This window comes from Pieris rapae, chromosome 23, assembly GCF_905147795.1.
Source record: "Pieris rapae chromosome 23, ilPieRapa1.1, whole genome shotgun sequence".
In the NCBI taxonomy this organism is placed as follows: Eukaryota; Metazoa; Arthropoda; class Insecta; order Lepidoptera; family Pieridae; genus Pieris; species Pieris rapae.
In genome coordinates, this window is record NC_059531.1 from 4747485 (window position 1) to 4769831 (window position 22347).

The 22347-nt window shown below is 34.8% G+C and overlaps 3 protein-coding genes across 4 annotated transcripts in view; 1 reads left to right on the plus strand and 2 right to left on the minus strand.

The window, feature by feature from the left end:
• Positions 1 to 8087, plus strand: part of LOC110998258 (rho GTPase-activating protein 6) — a 92523-nt gene extending 84436 nt beyond the window's left edge. For both annotated transcript variants that reach the window (XM_045633410.1, XM_045633409.1), the window contains 8 exons: positions 298 to 445; positions 963 to 1185; positions 1878 to 2045; positions 3311 to 3427; positions 4034 to 4132; positions 5139 to 5238; positions 5724 to 5959; positions 7774 to 8087. In XM_045633410.1, coding sequence (XP_045489366.1) covers positions 298 to 445; positions 963 to 1185; positions 1878 to 2045; positions 3311 to 3427; positions 4034 to 4132; positions 5139 to 5238; positions 5724 to 5959; positions 7774 to 8044 — 1362 coding nt within the window. In that variant the 3' untranslated portion in view covers positions 8045 to 8087. The remainder of the gene's footprint in view (positions 1 to 297; positions 446 to 962; positions 1186 to 1877; positions 2046 to 3310; positions 3428 to 4033; positions 4133 to 5138; positions 5239 to 5723; positions 5960 to 7773) is intronic.
• Positions 8088 to 8910: 823 nt separating this feature from the next.
• LOC110998261 lies at positions 8911 to 14495 on the minus strand. Its single transcript, XM_022266814.2, has 6 exons — positions 14327 to 14495; positions 12836 to 12980; positions 11570 to 11674; positions 10420 to 10540; positions 9670 to 9849; positions 8911 to 9011 (listed from the first exon to the last, which is right to left on the minus strand). Exons 1-6 carry the CDS (start codon positions 14407 to 14409, stop codon positions 8911 to 8913), a joined length of 735 nt encoding a protein of 244 aa, XP_022122506.1. The 5' UTR covers positions 14410 to 14495.
• A 1758-nt stretch (positions 14496 to 16253) lies between these two features.
• On the minus strand, positions 16254 to 21328 carry LOC110998259. Its single transcript, XM_022266811.2, has 5 exons — positions 20742 to 21328; positions 20087 to 20234; positions 18489 to 18612; positions 17609 to 17794; positions 16254 to 16460 (listed from the first exon to the last, which is right to left on the minus strand). Exons 1-5 carry the CDS (start codon positions 20810 to 20812, stop codon positions 16294 to 16296), a joined length of 696 nt encoding a protein of 231 aa, XP_022122503.1. The 5' UTR covers positions 20813 to 21328; the 3' UTR covers positions 16254 to 16293.
• Positions 21329 to 22347: the final 1019 nt, after the last annotated feature.

Here is a 22347-nt window from a genome sequence, read left to right on the forward strand (position 1 = left end):
CAGGAAAATGTGTATTGCCTAACTAATATTTGTTGCAGTAAATGGTTTTACAGATGAACTAGATTTATCAAAATTAAAAATTATCTAGAAAGTGAAGCAATATCTTAATAAATAATAATAAAACTTCAACAACAAAAAACATTTTAATATATCCTTGGGCAAAATATTTCTTTAAATTCATAATAAAACTTATTTACATATTTAATGTATATGAAATTTATAATTATATTTATAATTTATATCAAAAATGTCATATTCACAGTTATTGATACAATAATCTAGCAATTGATGTTTCAGCTACGGGAAGAGTGGGAGAGAGGCCAGGAATGTGCCCTTGACGATGCCCTACCTCATGACGTAGCAACACTTCTTAAAGAGTTCCTAAGAGACCTTCCAGATCCCTTGCTGTGTAGAGATCTCTACTGTGCATTCTTGCAGACTCAGAGTGAGTGAAGGTTACTTTCTCTATCTCTATTTTTATTTATACAATATTAATGTACCAACATAATTGGATTGGGATGTAAGAATATTTAAACTGTTATGGTAATTGAAAATAAATGAAATGAAGCGGCAACAAAAGCTTTGTGTTCTTTTTTCCATTACTAAGTCGGTCAATAATAAAATACAAGGCCTAAACGAGGTAGGCAACACTTTGCTGTTAGGTTTAGCAGTAATATTATTTTTTAAATAAAGTTTTACAATAATTGTAAATATTTAACTGTCCTTTTTGGGTATCCCGTAGGCTTGTTTGCCCGCCTATTATATTAAATTTGTTTTTTGTAAACTAACAACAATTTTACATTAAATTAATAAAATAAATAACTTTAGATATAGTAACATGTAGAATGTTATATTAATTTTTCAGTCAAGATCATTAAAGTTTGTTCTGTACTTTCTTAGTGTGAACAACATACATAGACATACACCATGAAAGTTATATAGAAAATACTGTTTATTTTCAGAAATTCACAATAGGACCTTGCAATGGGAAGCACTAAGGTACATAGTCCAGCTGTTACCAGCAGCTCACAGGGATACATTGAATGCTCTTCTCTCCTTCCTGTCACAACTGGCATCACATTCTGTGGATGATCACCAGCCGGGGAATAAGATGGATGCCGCAAACATTGCCACTATATTTGCACCCAATATTCTACATAAAAATAAGCCAAATGAATGTGCAAGGTAAGCAGAATATATACATAATAATAAATAAAATGTACAAATCAAATGTGTGTTTGTTTGTGTTAGTGATTGTTTTATCCATTTATTCTTGATCTGCAGGACCCTAATTGGGCACAATTTGGGCACGGCCAAACATATTTCATTATCTTTTTTTTTTGTCACCTGTTTAAAATTTGTACAGAGTACCATAAGAAAAATATAGTGATGTAGTATTTTTCATTTTCACTGCTGTAATTTCGTTTCGGTATAGGGTTCCAAGTATGCATTGCTATGGTAATTTCGGTTGCCATGGCAACACATACTTGGAGAACCGGACATCATTTAATAATTGGGCATTTTCCAGCCCATTATTGGTTAAGTTAACTGTTTGTATTGACTTTATATAGTTAACCCCATACATATTTTGTTCTAGACAGATTTCCTTTAGTACAAAGTTTTAATAAAGCAAAAGTCTCTTTCGTTCCAACACATTTTTAACACTATTTGCTAGAAAGAGACAAGACTACAATGCAAATACACTGATTTCGTTATTTTTATGTAACTGAATAAACGGGCAGGAGGCTCACGTTACCGTCGCCTATATAATGTTATTTGAGGAAGGGTCGCAAGTGCGTTGGCGGCCTTTAACTTTTTTTAAAGTTTAGCGATTTTATAAAAATAGTAAATATTGAATAAGACTTGAAATATTCCAGTGCGGAAGAGCTAGCGGAGAGGACAGATGTGATCAACGTGGTCCGACAACTGGTTGAGCGGCAGACAGAACTGTGGACACTTCCGGCTGAGCTCCTTCACGAAGCTTACATTCACCTTGCGCATACGCAGCCAGCCCACCTTGATTCCCTATTACTTCGGAGAGCCGAGTTAGTACAACTATTTATATTAATATAGTTAAATAACAATTTTATACATATTTAAAATACGTTTTTTTAATTAATTTAAAATGTAAAATAGCGCCATCTGTAATATTAATTAATTATATCTGATATAACTTGAACCAAATTATGGTGAAACCAGCTGACCACTTAAGTATCTCCAAACCAATTTGACTAGGACCAACTAAAAGGCCGGCAACGCACTCGCGAGCCATGTCGCATTTAGTGTCCATGTACTTTAGGTATTTCCGAGCCATATCGACTTAGGGTCCTATAAGAGTGTACAAATTCTTAATAGGCCGACATCGCACTCACGAATCCTTTGGAATTTAGACTTAGGGTCCTTCAAGAAAAGACCGGCACAATTTTTAAATGGACGGCAACGCACTCACAGGTGCCTAATCCTTTGTATATATTTCCGAACTAATACAACTTAGGGCACTTCAAAGTGCGTACCAATTTTTAATAGGCCGACATCGCACTCACGAATCCTCTGGCTTAGTGTCTTTCAAGAAAGTAGCGACTCAAAACGAATAAAGGTTTTTAGAAATTTACCGATAATTTAAATGATCCTGACGACGACTCAAAACTTAATGATTAAAAAGAGTGGCGGAGTCTCTTGCCAGTTCTTCTTGCCTTGATAGTAAAGTAATAGTAATCTTTTCTGACGTTTATAAGTTACTTGTTTACTAACGGCCAAACCCAATAACTTATCTTAATCCATTTTTAATCATCTTAACCTAAATATTGATAAAAGTGTGCCAATAACCAATCGACGGATTGAATTAACCATCTGTCGATGCAAGCTATCCATGATAGGTCGGATGTGGATAGACCTTTGTATGAAAATGACAGTTCAACTGTGACAATATCCTATCTTAAGATTTAACTTACACCAGTTTTAAAATAATTATAAAGCTATTTGATATATTTTAAACAAAGACATGTATATTCTAATATTATTTGTACGGTTTTATTTACTTTATTTGGTTTAAATTAATTTTACCGACAGATGGCTATTACAATCCGTCGATTGGTTATTGGCACAACTTTGCCAATATTTGGATAATACGTCAATCTTAGATGGGCAAAAATGGGTTGAGATAAGTTATTGGGTTTGGGCGTTAAATAACAAATCAATCGACTTGGCTAAATTGAACTCTGCGGTAGAAGAACTGCGTTGCGTTTTATACTAGTTCTTTGTGATGGCATGTGCATGATGATGGGAGTTGTATAAGAGTTGATGTCCACAGAACAGCGGAGGCCAACGCGAATTCAGAGAGTGGTGTGCGGCGAGTGTGGGCTCGAGATCACTTCTTGCACGCTGCTACAGCTACTGCTACCACCCAGCCTTTGCCTTCTAGTAATATGTAAGCAATGCTTTTTTATTAAAACCAATTTTGTTTTTCATTAATCCCAATTTTATTTTTCATTAATCCCAATTTTATTTTTTCATTAATCCCAATTTAGTTTTTCATTAATCCCAATTTAGTTTTTTTTAAATCTCATTTTTTTTATTTAATTATAAGTAACCTAACAGCTTATACTTATACATATTATAATACAAAATACAATACAGAAAGTCAAAACAGATTGCATAGATAAACAATTTATGTATGTATAAAAAACAGAAAACAAGCAAGCGTATTAAAAGACAAAGATACATTTAAAAAAAAACAAAAGAATAATATTATGATATTAATCCCAATTTTGTTTCTAAAAAAAAATGCGTTTACTGCAGAAGACCGATTATTTCTCCATCTCCCTTTCTCACTCTCTCTCAATCGGTTTCAATCGCTCTCTCCCTTTTCCCCAACAAAAACGCTGCACATCTTCGTGACGTAAAAATGTTACCCTCATGCGCCATTCAACAATTGTGTACGATTAAATAAATTCTGTGTTCAGTTGGCTTACGTATGCAAAAGCGTGACCATGAGTCAATCCTGAATTAAATGTCTGTTGACAATGTTTTGCAGGAACAATGATCGTGTCCCGGCTCGACGGACGCGAACGAGAGATGCGGCTTCGGACACGTCCTCTGCCTCTCTTTCTTCTGCTATGACCATTGTCACTCGGTATATACAATTCTATTCTATATATACTATAAAAATATTGATTTTTAATTCATATTTATTAATTCGCAAGTTGTAAAAAAGAAGGCAAGAACTGGCAAGAAACTCTCCACCACTCTTTAATCACTAAGTTTTGAATCGTACAAATTATGAGATAAAGTATAAATAGTTGATTATCAGGAACATTGTGAGCTAGCCGAGGGCCCATGGCCCATGCCTCACAAGGGGCAGAGATTGTTATGGGGGACATTTTCCTAAAACCCGTAACAAGGATAACATGAAAAAAATAATGTCTAAAATTTAAAAATCTACTTGTTTTTTTTAATAATGTTTGGAAATTAATCCGAGTTGTGTTTAGTGGCGAAGGCACAATAGTATAAAGCAATAAATCTTATAAGGGCATGGATTATTTGTTAAAAAGCCCCCGAGTATGGGACGGGGAACCCCCATTGACAGCGTCAAGTTCTTTTGTGGGAATCCCCGGATTGTACATAGAGCTGAGCTAGTACTAGTGGAGGAACCCCTGAAAAAAAAGAATATGTTAGAGATTTTGTTTGTACATTGTTCTTAAAGTTGCGAGACCGGGTGGGTGTCACTTCAAAAAAGGTAACACGCGGTACCCTCCCCCTCCACTTCGCTACGCCACTGCTTGTATTAATAATAATATTATTATTTTTCTCTCATACAAAATTTACAACAATAAGGGCCTGTTTCACAATGTCCGGATAAGTTCCAAATAAGCTATTTATTACTTATTTGTAGGATAAACAGTATTTTTGCGTTTCACGACTGTCAGATAGTGCTATACGTCATGAAATGCGAAGTATCTTATTTGGAACTTTTATCTTTCGAATAATAATAAATGTGTTGCATAGCTATTTGGCACTTTATCCATACATTGTGAAACAGGCCCTTACTAAGATTATTAAAATTATGTATGTCACAAAAAAGGGGGGGCATAAGGGATGACACAGATAAGGTTAAGTATAGTAATATTCGTCTCTTACAGGGTCAGAAGTAGCGAGGAATGTACGAGTAGCGGAATAATTTGTTCTCCACCTTTAAGAGATTTAGCGCCGGACTCTAACGACTCCAGCGATTATAATGAGGTATCTCTTTTTATTTCTGAAGGTCAGACAGACATACAAATTCGTAACATAGGAAGGAGTATAGGATTTCTTTTGCCTTGTCCTGTACCATTCTCCAATATCTTAGGCCATTATTTCCTATCGTAAGAAATACTTTTAAATTCTTAATTCGCCTTTGAATTAATAATTTAAATTTAGGCTTAATTAATTAAATTTAATTTAGTTAGTTAATTGTATTAAATACTTTGTTTGTTTGTTCCCTTTTGTAAATCTTTTTGTTATATAATGTATGTATTCCATCTGTGGCTATGTTCTCGGTGTATTTGTTTGCTATTATATGTATTTTGTGTTAGCTGTAGGAGTACAAAATAAATAAATAAAATAACATACATGAATTTTCACATATGGGCGGTACTCAGCCTCGATTCTGCAACTTACCCGCAAACAAAGTAATTTTTTTTTTATAAAAAAAAATATTTCCCCGATTGAAATAAATTAATTTCCAGACTGGCGCGTGTTCAGAGGACGAATGTGTGATCACAGCATCACTCCACATTCCGGCCATGCGTCCGCGTCGAAGGTCCACCTCTGGGTCATCATCATCAGCCAAACGGGACTCGGCAGTCGGTTCATCACCGGCCTCGCCCGCCTCGGCCTCGAATGCCTCATCACCGCCGGCCAGTCCGCCCCCGCGCGCCCCCGAAAGAAGAAATGATATAGAGAGACTAGTCACTCTTGGACGGTGAGAATACCAAGCTTTTGCAAAAGCTTACTAATAGTAGCAGTGAAATGTATTTTTTTTTTGTTTCTTGAAAAAAAAAATTGAGATATATAAAGTCCCTGGACACGATGGCAGGAGAGTAATTATCCAAAAAAAAAAAAAAAAAGCTTACTAATGCAAATCAAATCAAAATATCTTTATTTATATAGGTAAACGTGTACACTTATGAATGTCAAGAAAAACAAATTAAATTTTATTTTATTTTTTATTTGATTTAATAATAAGTAATCAACAGCTACTTAACACATTATTATACAAAACACAAAGCCAAAACTGATTACACAAATTAAATAAAAAACAGAAAACAAGCATTAAAAGACAAAGTGTCATTTAAAAGAAAAACAAAAGAATAAAATTAAAAACTGCAAAATGAAAAAAAGGAACAAATAATACCAAGAATTTATTTATATCTACTACTTTAAAAAAAATACTACTGTTAACTGTGTAATTAATTGTAAATTTACATTAACAACCAGTTCGCAAGTCAAGGGCGTAGAGTGGGCAAGAAAAACTGGCAAGAAACTTTCCGCCACTCTTTTCAATCGCCAAGTTTTTAATACAAATTGTTTGAACTGGAGCAAATCAATCCCAAGGATTAGGATTTTAGTATTCGTCACATTTATAAAAGGCTTTATTAATTAATTTACTTTTAACAAGGGCTTTGAATTTATTTAGTGAGTTCTCTAATTAATTTCTCGCTTGGGAGTTTGTTATAAAAACGAATACAATTTCCTTATAAGGAGTGGTTTATCTTCTGGAGCCTGATTGGTCGCACACTCAAATTAGTTCTATTACGCGTATTTTACAGGTGAAAGTCACCATTTGTTTTAAAATCGTTTAAGTTTTTTTGTACATACAACAAATCTTCAAGAATATATGGCCCGGATAAATCCGTTTCAAAGTATCAAAACTAGTCCGTAAAATAAGTTTCTAAAAACGTCTTTTGTATTAATTATTCTTTTTAACTGTAAACTGTTTTGATCATGATACATTTTATGTACAGGTGATTTATTTATTTATTAAGTCTACAACATAATACGTAATCAACTGATCTTAATGTATATAATCACGATGTTTGTCCGCGATGGACTCCTAAACTACTTAACCGATTTCAAATAAAATTGGCACACCTTGAGCAGCCTGGTCCAAGTTAAGAGATAGGATAGCTTAGATCTATAATTATAGTCGCAATTTTATTTTATTGCAAAAATTATTTGTTTATTATTTGAAACAATAACTACTAACTAACAGATGGCGCTGTTTTAAAAATACCAACGTTTCACATAAGTTCTCTTAGTTTCCCTTCAATAGTTTACTTCTATGTAATATAACAAAAACCTTAGCCACAGCAACGCTTGGCCGAGTCTACTAGTAGTATAAAATCTATCTAACATGTACGACAATATATGTAAACATAAGTTTTGAAAAAAATTGGAATTCAAAAAAAAATACAATTAAAAACATATACAAAATAAGACAAACACACAAAAAAAAATCATCAGCAAAACAACGAATTAGTTTTAAGGCACTTAACAATGCTTTCTCTAAAACCCATCAGGTGATCAAATTTTTTTTTATAGAACAGGGGGCAAACGGGCAGGAGGCTAACCTGATGTTAAGTGATACCTCCGCCCATGGACACTCTCGATGCTAGAGGGCTCGCGAGTGCGTTGCCGGCCTTTTTAAGAATTTGTACGTTTTTATATATATATCAGGATGTACGTGATAGTATATCTTATATCGTCATGATCTTTAATAAATCATTCTGATGTCAGGGAACGAAACACATCAGACGCGCGCGCTGTCATAGTGAGACAACACGATGAGACAACAGTCTCCCGAGCTACGAGAATATCTCGCGAGATACGGCGGGAAGAAGTGGTCCGGAACGACCAGACCATGAAAAAAGAAGAACCAGTGAGAAATGATCTAGTCAGAAGAGATGAACAGATCAGGAGAGATCTAGTCAAAGAAGAGAGGAGAGAGGGGACAATGCTTTACAAGCGGGGAGAGTTAATCTCGAGTGCACAAACTCGGCCCGCATGACATACTGTATACTTTGATTTTATACATAAACAACTATTTATCATGTGTGTTTTTATTACATCCTTAACAGCTATTTATTTATAAAAGCCCACGCTGTGCCATAATAATTAATTAAAATTTTTTTAATTTTTATATCCTGTTATGGAGTGAAAAAGAGTAAATATTTAATTTTTAATAATATTGCAAAAATTTGTAATTAAAAAAATTCTAATAAAATAAAAAAACAAACAATAACTGATGACATATTATAGAGTACTGAAAAATAGTACTCACTTCGGAGCGCTGTAAAACCTTAACTATTGACTTAATTAAAAAATGATGCGAATAAAAGTTATCCCTCAACGATGTACAAAAATGGTCAGATATAATTTTTTCGTAAAATGATAAAAAAAAGTTACATCGAAAATTTTTTTCTCGAATTTCTGAAGATTTTCGCTTATAACTTTTTTATTTAGAGTTCTACGACAAAAAGTTACTGAACCAAAGTTGTAGAGAATTTAATTTGCAACAAAAAATGTCAACATTTTTTTTTATCAAATAAATAGTTTATGAGATATATCGTAAATACCATTTCAATACCTATTTTCAAGATGGCGGCCGTGGGACAAGGGGGGCGACCCCACAAACTTGGTTTTAGCTTTACACTGACCCCCCCTACACATCAAAAAAATAAAATTGCGTCCTCTAAAAAACGCAAGGTTAGGCCTAAAAAATGTAACATTTCAATGGACTAATGGTAAAACAACGTTTGGCGGGTCAGCTAGTATGATATATCGTCATCTATCCCATACAATGTTAAATACACAAAATATTATAAATATATTGAGGAGAAGAGGGTTACAAAAAATGCAAAAAGTTTTTATAATTTATTTTCTGTGTAATTTATCTCTCATAATGATCCCGCCCAACTTGGATACATTGTCTTGATATTCAGTCTTGCCGAGGGGCGGGACGGCAGACGATGTTTCTGAAAGAATTAAATACATATGTTAATTTTTTATGTATATTACATTACACTCACTTTAACACTCTCACTTTATTTAAACAAGACAAACTATCTACAAGTCTTCTTGAATAAAATAATTCCTTATACAACGGTGGTGAAGCGATAGTGGCTATTAAAGTCTTTGTATTGAACTACGTAGGTACTAGACGCAGCAGCAGTGGGCCAAGACTTGGAATCTGTTCTGCCGGTCATATAGGCATTACCTGGCATGTAGTTTCCCATTCATACACATTACACTCACTCTTTCGCTCACATTCACCCACACACTCATTCACTCACATTCACCCACACACTCAATCACTCACGTGTGTTATCAAAGTTGTAATTGTTATAGGTATAAATATTATTACTTATATTAACTTTGTTACGGAGAAGATTTGTCAGGAACACTAGTAAACTTGTTGTTTAATTAAAAGGGTTCCAAATCTTACACATTGTAATGAATGTCTACTTTTTTATATGTCTGACACGTAAATTTCTGTGTATGCTGGTTGTTTGAAAGAAAACTTATTGGCGGAGACCAGAGGTGACAGTCGCGCTCCTAACCATCTATCCTTATTTGTATTATAATTTTTTTTAAGCTTTTCATATACTAGGGAGGTAATCATTTCAGACTTACCGCATTTAGCCCTAGGATCGGCGCCTCCTCCACCCTGTTTGGAGATAGTCTTCGGTGTGGTCATCCTGGGCTTTGGACCCACTCGACAAGGGTCCCCTGGAAGCCTCATAGGCTGCGCACAGGGTCCGGTACCGCTTTCATCAGAGGCGCGTTGGAGACCTTCAAACTTCGCGCCTGGGCCTGGAACGTCCCAAATATATAAGACACAATCTACCTGTTTGCTAATCATATTTTTTACAGACACGTAGATCATTGACAGGGAATTAACCATCAGGTTGTTTGGTGACTTTTCTTCCATTTGCCGGATTGTAGTCCATTGCCCAAAGGTCCCAACAGGCCCACCATAAAAAAACCTAGACTAAAGTCTAAACCTAGCTACACAAGATCTGTCTGACTGTCAGTTTGAGAGTAAGACATGTACTTCCATCTCTGCAAGTACTGGACCTGATTTTCCCTACCTGTTACTAAAAGCGAATGACCCAGTCTATGTGGGATTCTTGCTGTCAAATCTGCACAAACAATAGGTGTGGCCAAACCAACTATGTCAAGAAGAATATATAGTATGTCATGAAGCGGATAGGCTGTTACCGCCTCCCACCAGAGGCGATTGCTGGTGGCGCCTTGGGGTTTTAGAGGATATGCACAATCAAAAGGAGTACCATATAACCCTCTCGCAGTAAGCAGTTGCGCAATGCATTTCCCCGAGTAAACAAAAAAATACAGCAAATTTCATACGCAACAGTAACCCACCTGATTCGCAGAAATCAACTTGATACGTGGTTTTATTTCTATCTCGATCTATCCTCTGTTTCAGCTCTGATGATGCCTCGTTTTGTAAGATGCTATACAGCATCGGGTATTTTGACTGTAGCTGTAATTGAAATACTTTTGAAATACGAACATGCGAACTTTCCTTCAGTATACAGAATCGAATTTAAATACGTGGTAGATTTTATAACTAAGTATACATAGTAATAATAATAATGAATAACGCTGGCAGCATTTCCTCACTGTATTGCGAAACTTATTAAATAAGAAAGCACCAGTTCTGTGGTAACCATTTATTGTTAGACGCCAAATTAATCTTTAGCGCCCCTGTAACCCACTGTCCTAAGTTTCTACGCTTAAAATCTTATTTAGATTGAAAGTACTTACCGGTAAGTTAAACTCTAAACTATTATTAATAAAGTTACTATCGGACACACAACTTGATTCATCATAGAATACACACAAATTAAATTTGAGGAAGGAAACTCAGCTAAAATATCGACCCAAATTTAAGTTAAAATGATTTATTTATTTATTAAGTCTACATCATACATATTACGAAATCTACTGATAATTTTATAAAATCTTCTATCTAATATGTACGACAATATATGTAAACATAAGTTTTGCAAAAAATAGGAATTAAAAAAACACAATCAAAAATATAAACAAGATAAGACAAATACACAATAAAATAAAATTACCAAGAAGTTTGATACTTAAAGCAGAAGAAAAAAAATCATCAGCAAAACAGCGAATTAGGTTCGAGAAAGGCACCCAACAATGCTTTCTCTAGAACCGATCAGCCCACTACCGAATATATCTAGCTCCGGGTAAGCTGTGTTCAATCCTTTAAAGTCGCGAAGAATTATGTAAATGCTAGGTGCCTCTCAACTCCTAGGTTGGTTTTGGCAGAAGGAACTTGGAAAATATTGGTGATTTTAGACCTAGAGAATGAGTATGGGACTACAATTTTAATACCCTGTAAGAGGTGTTTGCATAGCTATGTCGAAGCAAAGTTTTTCTCTACAAAAATTTTAATATAAGTATCTTAAGTTTTCGTATGCTCTTTTTGTTGGGATATTAAAATAACGTTGAGACTTTAAAATTTTATGCCAAAATGTATACATACTTTGTCCAAAAATGCGTTGGGTTGGTCATAACGCGATGATGCGGTCTCGGGGCTGGCTCCAACTCGTACTGGGTACAGTTTAGGATCCAACATTGGTCCCATTAACTGAAAGAAGGACATGTCAATGCAATATGTAAAATACAAGAGTGACTGCAAGGTCATTTGATATAGGACGTGGACGTGGCGAAGTGTGGAGTGACAAGAATTTTCCACCAACCTAAAGAGAAGATCTTTGACTAATATAGAGACTGATAAGCCACACCGAAGAACTTAGTAGCTGCTGTCGAAATCTTCAGGTAAGAGGGCAATTCCCTCTTTAGGTTGGAAGACTCCACACCATTGTAACCATTTGCAAACATTACCTTAATTATTATGGACATTTAAAATGAAATTTGACACCATTGCAATGTTTCCTGCGCATTACTGAAACCGTCGAGAAATCTTAAACACGACTGTGGAAGTCGTACCAGGCGCAAAAAGATCAATTTTTCGAAGGGCAAAGCAAAAGTTTTGAAACGTTGCTACTTTGAAGTACATTCTTTTAAGTTATAGGTATGTTAATCAATAAATACACTAAGTAGAATTCACTGGCAATTGGAGGCTTTATCTATAAAAGGCACAACAATTCAATATTTTACAAACACGTTTATTTTTTAATATAAGATCATCAAGGTATCACTTATACCACATCATTAATTTCGAACCTGTAGGCATCCCTACTCATCGGAAGACAGAGGGAGTAGGCCGAGAGAAAAAGCCGGCGTAAAAAACTCTCGGTACTCTTTTAAAAAAGCAAATCATCAATTAACTATACTTATTTAATACATTTGACTACATTTGACTAGCAACTATTTTAATAGAAAATTAATTAGAAGTAGCCTGTTCAGCACTAGTCCCAGGCCCTTTTATCAACTACACAATAGTTAACTTTATAGTAAGCCTTTTTACACAGCTTTCCTTTAATACATTTCTTAAATTTATTAAAAGGCAGAGATAAAAGGGCTTCTGGGATTTTATGAAAGAGACGAAATTTATTAGAGATGCGATTTGCAAGTGCGTTGCCTGCCTAAAAAGTAGTGGTTCGCTAGTACCCATTGAGAAGATACGAGTAGCATAAAGTCAGATTAGCGACGCCCAAGTTTTAAATCCAAAATGCATACAATACAAATGGGGAATGCAAATTTTTAATTAAAAATAATTAAAACAAAGATTTTTAATTGACACGAGTTACGAATTAGTTCAACGGACTGCAAATGAACAACATACCTCATTTCTACTCCAACCGCCCTCTTTCCCTGGTGGAAGCTGTACTTCCTCTCCAGAATACTGCGGGCAGCGGCAATCTGGCGGTCTTGTATGTTGCATACATGCTTGGTAGAATGCGAGTTCTTGACCTGATAGCTTCGGGGATCTAAGAATATACAAATTATGTCATAACTGCTAGGATCATGGGAATCTTATCAACTATCGCACTATCTTTCTTATTTAGTGATTACATCAATGTAAATGATTTACTTTTTTATACTTATTACATACATACATACATTGTCAATGCTTGAAAACGAAATGCATTTTCTATCTTACAAAAGATATACGTTTATGTACTATTTGAGAGCTTTGATTACTCTTGCTGACAAGAGTAGGGGGGGGGGGATAAATTAAAGTAAATCTACTTTATGTAATACTTGAATGGCCCCCTGGAGCCAATTCACGTTATCTCATATCAGCATCGCTACGTGTCCTGGCTTAGGATGTTAAAGTGACTCGCATATTCAAGGCTTGAGATTCTGAGATTCGGTCGGGGCAGGTTCCGCGAAAGGACTTACAGAATTAGAAAAAAAAAGTTATACATTTAGAAACTCCATTACATTTGCAAGGTTTATTATGCAAATATTTTTTTCAGGCTTCAATTATTAAGTACGTTATAAACGCCCAAACTTCACATAAAATTGGTGCAAAAAGCTGATTTTTGGAAAATTTTAATTTTGCGTTTTGATAGAAACCTAGATATAGTGCAAAAGATGCCTATTAGTTCAAAAGTTTCAAAGAAAAATCTGTTACAACGCCATAATCACGTAAGAGCGTTTGTATGGAAAGATAGTCGGGTTGGGCCCTCTTAATGTGGCTTTTTAGTCACAGGGTTACCTTACAGTGCAAAGTATTGATAGTGCAAATTATGAAGACACGCCCCACCAATTTTACCGATAACACACATTGACGGAAGTTTGCACACATATGCTATAAACGGTTAGAAGGAATAGTCGGGCGTGTCTTCGTCGATTGCACCTATACCTATGTTCAGATGTGGTCCAATTTTTGTGTGTTGTGTGAAAAGTGTAACATCTATTCTACAATTCGTGTACATATATGATTTCAAAGTCCAACCCAATTGAACAGTAGTCTTTAACGCCCAAACCCAATAACCTATCTCAATCCATTATTGACCATCTGAGATAGAAATCCAAATATTGACAAAAGTATGCCGAATCAACGAATTGTAATCCATCTGTCGATACAAGCTAGCCATTATCCGCTGTGTATGGATAGACCTTTGTATGAAAATGACAGTTCGACTGTGCCAATATAATATATTAAAATTTTAACTTACACCAGTTTTTAAAATAATTAAAAAGCTATTTGATATGTTTTAAACATAGACATGTATATTTTAATATTATTTGTACGGTTTTATTTACTTTATTTGGTTTATATTGATTATTAACTCTACAGTGAAAGCGCCGTCGTATATATACTTACTCAACGATGTCACCCCCATGTCCGGAACCGGGTAGGTTAGGCCAGAGATAGTCCTTTCGGTATGTCGTCAAATAGTGGTCCATGATTTAATGATTTTCCATTTCACTGTAATTTTACTGCATTTCAGATAAAATTGTTTATTACTGTTTCATTATGTTCCTGATGTCATTGTGAGTTTGATCCAGACAGATTGTTTTTATTCGCTTTGACATAAAAAAGGTTTTATATCATTATCATAGACACGACAAATTTCGCACTAAATAAATTTTTTGGTACTTTGGATAATCGCCGATACCATGAAATAATTGAGCATTTTGTTGTATTCTAATTAATTAAACATTTTTTTTATAGAACAAGGGGCAAACGGGCAGGAGTTCTTTTGATATACATGTTTTAATTATGTATATCAAAAGAACTGTAGCTATGGAATAACTCTGGTACTCCTGGTGCGTGCGGAGAAATTCCAACAGCATGCTGGCGCCACTGGAATGAGGTTAACATTTGGAACTAAAATTCGATACTCAAAACACTGACGCCCAAAAATTGTAGTCATTAATTGTTACTCTGATAATGCGATTTAATGTGAATTAAAATTAGCAGTGAAATCGATTTTTACGATGACAGTTGCTCTTTCCTAGGTGATTTTTCAATTTATATATACAAATGAGTTAGGTATTTTTTAGCAAAGTTAAAATTTGTTTTTTATACAAATATTCAAACATAGGACTATATTATATACTAGTATTTCAGGATATTATTTGTAGCAATAAAATTATCATTTTATCTCAAAATTTATTTCGTTGCATAAGGCATAACAAACAATATTTTCACTAATGTGTTTTTATTAGTGTATTAAAATAATAAATAAAATTTTAAAATAAATAAAAAGTGTTAATTCATTTTAAGTAAGTACATTTTCATTCCTAGGTGTAAGATTTGGAAACCCTTTTAATTAAAAAATACCTGTGTCAGGGTTCCTCCATAAACAAACTTAGTTCTTAATTATTTGAAATATTTACGTTATTTAACCTATTTTATTTATCTTTTTTCAACCGCTATCATCACGTCTGAGAGCATGAGTAAGTGTGTGGGTGTAAATGTGTGAGTGAGTGAATAAATGAGTAAAGTGTGTATTTACATAGTAGGTCTCAAAAGCCGCTCTAACATTTCATAGGGCGTCTTCATAAGCCAGTCCTTTATTCGGGTTTTTAGGTTGTAGAGGTGAGGGTATTAAGCAGCCTATTTAATTTATTATTAATAATATCTGCTTGCAATTATTACAAAACATCAAAGTTCAAGATTCCTGGTTGCGTTGCCTATGTAGAAGTTGTGTAAAAACACGAAGAAGGAAAATTGATAGTTAATGATTTGTTATCAAAATCCAATTTAGGTTTCTATATTTTAATATTATATCTAAATATATGAAACAAAGTCATGTTAGTTACACTCATAACTCAATATCGACTGGACCGATGTTAGTTATCTCTTTGGTGGATTTTTCTCCGATCCGAATAGCAGAATAAGTAATAAAATATCGGATAAGCTATTGAGTAATAATAAATTAAATAAACGAATGCAAATAACATGTGGTGCCATCTGTTGACAACACAACGCAACATTTAGAACGAAATAGAACTCGTGTCAGTTCAAAAAATTCCGATCCTGAGGTGAATGATGCATAACCAGGCTGTGATCGAAGACGTGTTACCTCATCAAAAAATTAATATATCAGAAAGTGTTTTAACATGCGTTATCGATAATGGCTAGAGAAAAGAGGCCTTATGTGTAAAACTGCCTACAATTCTTCTTTCGCAATGGCAACCAATAAAACATAATATTTGTATTTGCTAATGTATGGGGGGGAAAGGATTTTTTTGGAAGTGGCTTTCAATAACAAACGATTATGTTTTCATTTATTAATGCTTTTCAAAACGTTCACACGTTGACATAAAATAAATGCAATACAATTAAATTCTATAAGTGTAAAAGTATCTGTTCTTCCAACGTCCATATTTGGGCTCCTCGCGCGGTGGTCCAAAGGGATTCTTCTCAAGTACCACTTTAGCTAACAGATCGTGACTCACGCCATAACTTGTATCACCTGTGCGCACACGCAGGATGCGTCGTAGCTCCTCTGTAAATGTACATATGTATGAAATTAAATGGAATCGTTTATATGCTAAGAAAGATGTAGTATAATTAAATATATTAACTATAAAAATTCGCACCATCATCCATATAAAGGCATCGGCATGCAAATGTCATAATAATAAGTTAGTTATTTAGAATTGGTGAACTTGTGAGTGAGTGAGTGAGTGAGTGAGTGAGTAGGTATGCCATGCTATAAAGGCACCTTGTCCTTAAAAATTAAATCAACTTAACCTTATATAATAAAAAAGTAATTAAGAACTATATATAAAAGAATATGTTGATACAAAAAAAGTATATACATATAAGTATTCTTGCAAATACATATTTCAACTGAGTGTATAATAGGAATGTCAGTGGAGTCAGCTTAGATTTATTTATTTGCACGCTATTCTTAATGAGATAGATTAATTCTAGTTTTAATTTCTTTAAGAATCTCTCTCCCGTATGCAACAAGACATTTACAATTGTTTCATGTTCGTACGAACACGAATTATGTTGTTAAATCGCCAATCTTTCGAGTTTTGGATAACTACAATATGAAATATATCATTTTCCACCTTACGGAAGAGGTTGTGAGGAAATATTTTAAGAAGCGGTACCATTAGCTTCATTTAGCAATAGTTATAGTTTTTGCTTTAAAGTATTAATTTGCAGTTTGTTTAATGTTTAATTTCAGTTTTCTTTTATCTATTAATGTACTTAATTGACTTACTCTTTTATATATTTTATCGATGTAATCTGTTTTGGCTTGGTATATTGTGTGTGTATTCTTTAAAATATGGATACATGTAGCTGCAGATTACATAAAAAAGAAATATGTATAACCAAATTATACACATGTCTACTACAGAAATACCTAAATTTAAAAAGATTCTGGCTCGCTTCCAATAAGTAGGTTTAATCAAAAACCTTCTTGTTGGAAGAACATTTTAATCATTCGGAACGAAGCTCCTTTTTTTAAGTCGGTTATAAATATGAAAACGTACGCCAAAGTTTACAACACCGAGTACCAACTTAGAACGAGTTGGGTTTAGCAGAATGTAATTAAAAGTGAGATTAGTGCGATAGACAATTTCTCCGACTTATATTATAGACATATGTAACTATATAAAAAAAACATGATGAACATACTTGTCAATGATGCATCAAACTTTGGTTTCATAGACATGGCGGAGGGCGGCTCCGCGTATTTCTCCGGCTTGGGCGGGCGGTATGAGCCCTTTTGGCTCGTATCTGGTATGTAGATGTCGTCAGGTAGTCGCAGAGTTTGCAGAGCACGAGCACGCCTCGCCAGATTCACAGACATGAACGGCAGTTCTGAACATATTTTATATTATAGTCATAGTCATAGTCATAGTCATAGTCATAATATCTTTATTCATTTAGGTAAACATGAACGTCAAGAAAAAAAAATTAAATTAATCGTAAATTTACATTTACCACCAGTTCGCAAGTCAAGGGCGTAGAGCGGGTAAGAAGAACTGGATCATTTAGGTATTCGTCACATTTATAAAAGGCTTTATTAATTAATTTACTTTTAACAATGGCTTTGAATTTATTTACTGATAGTTCCCTAATTTCGCTTGGGAGTTTGTTGTAAAAATGAATACAGTTTCCATATAAGGAGTGGTTTATCTTCTGGAGCCTGGTTGGTCGCACACTCAAATTAATTCTATTACGCGTATTATACTGGTGACCATTTGTTTTAAAATCGTTTAAGTTTTTTTGTACATACAACAAGGCTTCAAGAATATATTGACCGGATAATGTCATAATATTTAGTTCCTTAAATCTTTTCATTAAGTATGTAATACCAAGATTTATTTTGCAGCGTATTTAGTTTGACAAATTTGTCTAACGATATCGCTGTTATAATAATATCGGTAAATTTGCTTCACAAGTTCAGAATTATATCAGTGGACGCATGTATGAAAAAGTGGCTCAACTATGCGAGCTAAGCCAAACTAACTTAGTTTATCTAGAAAATTGTGACCACCAGTGGTATACGAACCCCTAGAACAATATTTAGTTAAATACTCAGTCCTCTTCAGGTCTTGAATCTCGTGGTCTACTGGAGTTGGATCGACATCCTTCGTCATGTATCTTTTGGTGACTCTTGGATGGTCTTCACCGAACTGAATAGAAATATTATACTGAATAAGAGTCGCCCAAATTATTAGGTGGGCTGAAAAGTTCGTAAAGTGATACATAGATGGCGCTACGAGTATAAAATTAAAAAATTAATATGATTTTTAGTTTTGTTTGATTAAAAAAACAGACTTCAAGAGAATGCTTCGCTAGACAGTAATTTTGTGCTGAATACGTAATCGAAACTGAAGCCTATTTTGGGGCTACAGGCAAAGTACACCTGTCAGAAGTGAAACTCCTCGGAAGAATATGCTAAAAAATGTCTCTATAAAATTTTGTCTTTTATTCTCCCAGATAAAAAACCTAGTTTTTTTCCGTATTTAAACATTTGACCAGTATAGGTGAAAAAATATTTAGCAGCCCTAATGGCATCTATCCCTTTCATTCCTTAATATACCCGACATTATAACACAATATGTCGTAACTGTTACTGTTACTGCTCACAATGTTATCGTAAGTAGCCTCCTCGCTCTGTAGTCTGCACAGATCCCCGTTAACAGAAACGTTGCTACTGAATGCTGTGTCCGACTATCGACATCTTTATATGTTCGAAATGTAAGTTCACAGTAGCGGTATTGTATATTTTATGTTTTAAATAACTTCTTTTTTTGGCATTACAGTATTGGTTTAGAGCGCAGCCATTTGATGCGGTGCCGCACCGAAATTATTTCGAGTTGTATGGTGTCACACGGGGTTTTTTTTTTTGAAAGGAATCTCGCTGTTGGCCTTAAGGGCCTTTACAGCTCAGCACGGGCTGTTTGGCGAGCTTAGCTCAGCCTGAAAGGGTGGGGTTCCTGCGACTCGCGCAAGGGCGTCTCCTGTGAGACTCGAACCTCGGCTTGGGCCGTCGCGGGGGGGTCAATCGCCTGAAGGGCAGGACGGAAGCTCACTGGAGTGAGCGAAGTGCGAAGTAAAGGTCCTCGCCTTCCCCGGTGAAGGCGGTTTTTAACCCTACTCTGTTTATTGCTATTTTTATTGGCCGCGCGGGCGGCTTTTAATTTATCGTTAGCTACTGTGATTGGATCATCCGGATCCGTTAGTACGTGTCGGGGCCTCCTACGAGCCTTTTTAGTCGGGAAGGGGTAGTAATTGATGCTTTTACGCACCAATGGGTTGGGATGGTGTTTAGCCTTGTCGAAGTGGCGTTTGGACGCCAACTTCATCCATTAGGCTATGGTAGCAATATATTTTACCCCTCCCCGCCTCGTCTTGCAGGTCATAAGTCCGGTCAACTCGTCGTGTGACAAGGTATAGCAATTTATATGTAGGATGACGTTGCGGCACTACTCCGGCGCCGCATCGTATGGCCGCGCTTTTATTGCTGGTCTTTTTGTGAATAAATAAATAAAACCTAAACTAATCTAAATGGTGATTTTACATGAAAGTGCGGTATTTAAACACAACCGGGCAACCCATTGTTTCATTGAACGTTTAAATATCAATCACAGATCTAGAATTTACCCGTTCAACAGCCTTCTTGTAGTATTCAAAGTCAATAGGGCATAATACATCCGGACTTTTGCGTGGTTGGTCTCTGGCCTTCAGTGAATCACGGCTAACTCCTACGATAAGACAATCGTCGTCTATTGCTTTGCGACGGGGACTTTTTCTAAAAATATAGTTAATTATATTTTCATAGTTTTGGTAGTACTCGTTTAAAGACAATTGCCTGCATATCCTACACTTAGGTCTGCATGGTGCACCACGATGTATTCAAATAATTGTTACGCCGTGGCTATAATATGCGAGCTAATAATATGAGAGCAATGCAATATGCAACCCGTAGCGGCTAAGGCTGGTACCAAAAAGCCGGAGCTGCGGAGGCCTGAATAAAATGCCTGCCCTTTACACAAAGGTGGAGGGGCTGTATTTACCGTAGCGCCGGAGTTGTCCAAAATATACATTATTATCTATGGTTAGGTTAGGTTAGTTTTGTTATTTTTTAATTAACTGTGTCCGGCCCGTGGAAGTGGTTGGGGGTGATTACCCCCCCCCCCCTACATGTAACCCCCTATTCGATTTCAATTTTCAATAAAACACACAAAAGCGATCGGGCTTGTATACCTACCACTCCTACGATATTTAAAAGTTATGCTGTGACATCCTAAATACTTACGGTTTAGTTTTCTTAGCAAAATCTATCATATACACTGATTGAAACTCAATTTCACCATCGAAAACCGACATTTTGTTCAAAAATTATTTTAACAAAATAATTTGACGTTGCTGACAATAATTAGTCAATCTGTTTGTTGTTTCTGACTTTTACATGATCTGTTAATCTGAGTTAAATGTCTTTAAAGTCATTTAACATTTCAAATAGTAGAGGTCAGTTTGTTTATTTATTTCTTCGTTAGCTGTACTAAATGCACTAAAAATATAGCGAAACCTCACTTATCATTACTGGTACCTAACGACTTAGAAATGCGCCCGAATTAGATGATAATATACTATATAGCTGTCTCCGGGGATCTTGATCGGACCACCTCCAAGTGATTTTTGCTGCCGGAGTTGCGTCTAAGTATTAAAAAATTATCTAAATCATTTTATCAATCCAACCCGGCCCGTAAGTAGTTAAAAAATAAATACAGTGTGAAGTCCATGTTACATTACTCGATTTGACGACAAACTCTAAAGGGTCTAAATCAATTGGCTTTGGTTGGTTTAGTTTGTATACAACGATACACTCTACATAGCATCACACACACTCTCAATAACTACAACAATTGAGTGATAAAAAGTATTATATATGTATAAGGTTACACCTTTTAAGTTGCTAAAATTAATAAAAACTGCGCAGCTGTGTACTTTTGTCTTTTTATTATCCTAGCCCGCAATAAACTCCACTGTCGGCACCATGCATACCGAACTTCTAAGAAATTCATTCTTATGTTTACAAGTACTGTTTTGACCTTGACTAAGAAGTATGTAGGCGTCATGGATTATCTATATACTCATCATTTTTCTCAGACCTCAGTTGACTATACGCAATAGTGTTCAAATAAGATTTTATTTCTGAAGACTTGTCTGAAATATACTTTTTCTGCTCTCCATTTAACATCCCTTCAGTGTCGTTATATAGAGTTTACACTGTATATATAGTAAATTCTTCATTTTTATGATAAAACTGACCTGTATTAATCCGAACAAATAATATCATCCCTTGCATAGTTGGTAACAGTGAATAAATAACCACAGGAATAAATTTTTATTATATATGAATTTGACTTTCTTAATGACAAAAGAAATACAAATTTATTTTTACAAATTGCTACATTCATTTACATTATATACAATATTTCTTACCTAAGGCTGAGGCAATATAAATTAAATATTTACTGAATACTTTTACTTGGCCGAGTGAAATTTATAAGGCTCAGCATTTTTTAAATTATGAAATCACAATTATGTGTTGAAAGTAATAGTATATATATGAACCTTTGTAAAACAACATATAGGAATATAGGGACATTATAAATTTTCAGCTTACAGGAATTTTCTGAAACATCTGGATTAACGGTCCATTCATTTATCGACTAATTTAATATTTTAACACTGCCCTGTTGCTGGTTTACCAATTACTCTATCTGGCTAATCTTTAATGTATAATGTTCAAACAAAATTTATGTCCAATTTGCCACTTATTAAAAAACCAATATCTTTACTTAGATTATTTAGATTTCAAATATTGTCTGTGCATTATCTGAACGAAAACATAATAT

What these genes read in the sequence shown, in the direction of transcription:
- LOC110998261 (XM_022266814.2), bottom strand. Translation starts at nt 14,409, where the DNA reads ATGGACCACTATTTGACGACATACCGAAAGGACTATCTCTGGCCTAAC. An exon ending in CCAACGCATTTTTGGACAAA is followed by an intron (nt 10,541 to 11,569) that starts GTATGTATACAT and finishes TTTCAATTACAG; the next exon opens with CTACAGTCAAAATACCCGAT. An exon ending in AGTTGATTTCTGCGAATCAG is followed by an intron (nt 9,850 to 10,419) that starts GTGGGTTACTGT and finishes GGGACGTTCCAG; the next exon opens with GCCCAGGCGCGAAGTTTGAA.
- LOC110998259 (XM_022266811.2), bottom strand. Translation starts at nt 20,812, where the DNA reads ATGTCGGTTTTCGATGGTGAAATTGAGTTTCAATCAGTGTATATGATA. An exon ending in ACAAGAAGGCTGTTGAACGG is followed by an intron (nt 18,613 to 20,086) that starts GTAAATTCTAGA and finishes ATTTCTATTCAG; the next exon opens with TTCGGTGAAGACCATCCAAG. An exon ending in GTTTGATGCATCATTGACAA is followed by an intron (nt 16,461 to 17,608) that starts GTATGTTCATCA and finishes GTACATTTACAG; the next exon opens with AGGAGCTACGACGCATCCTG.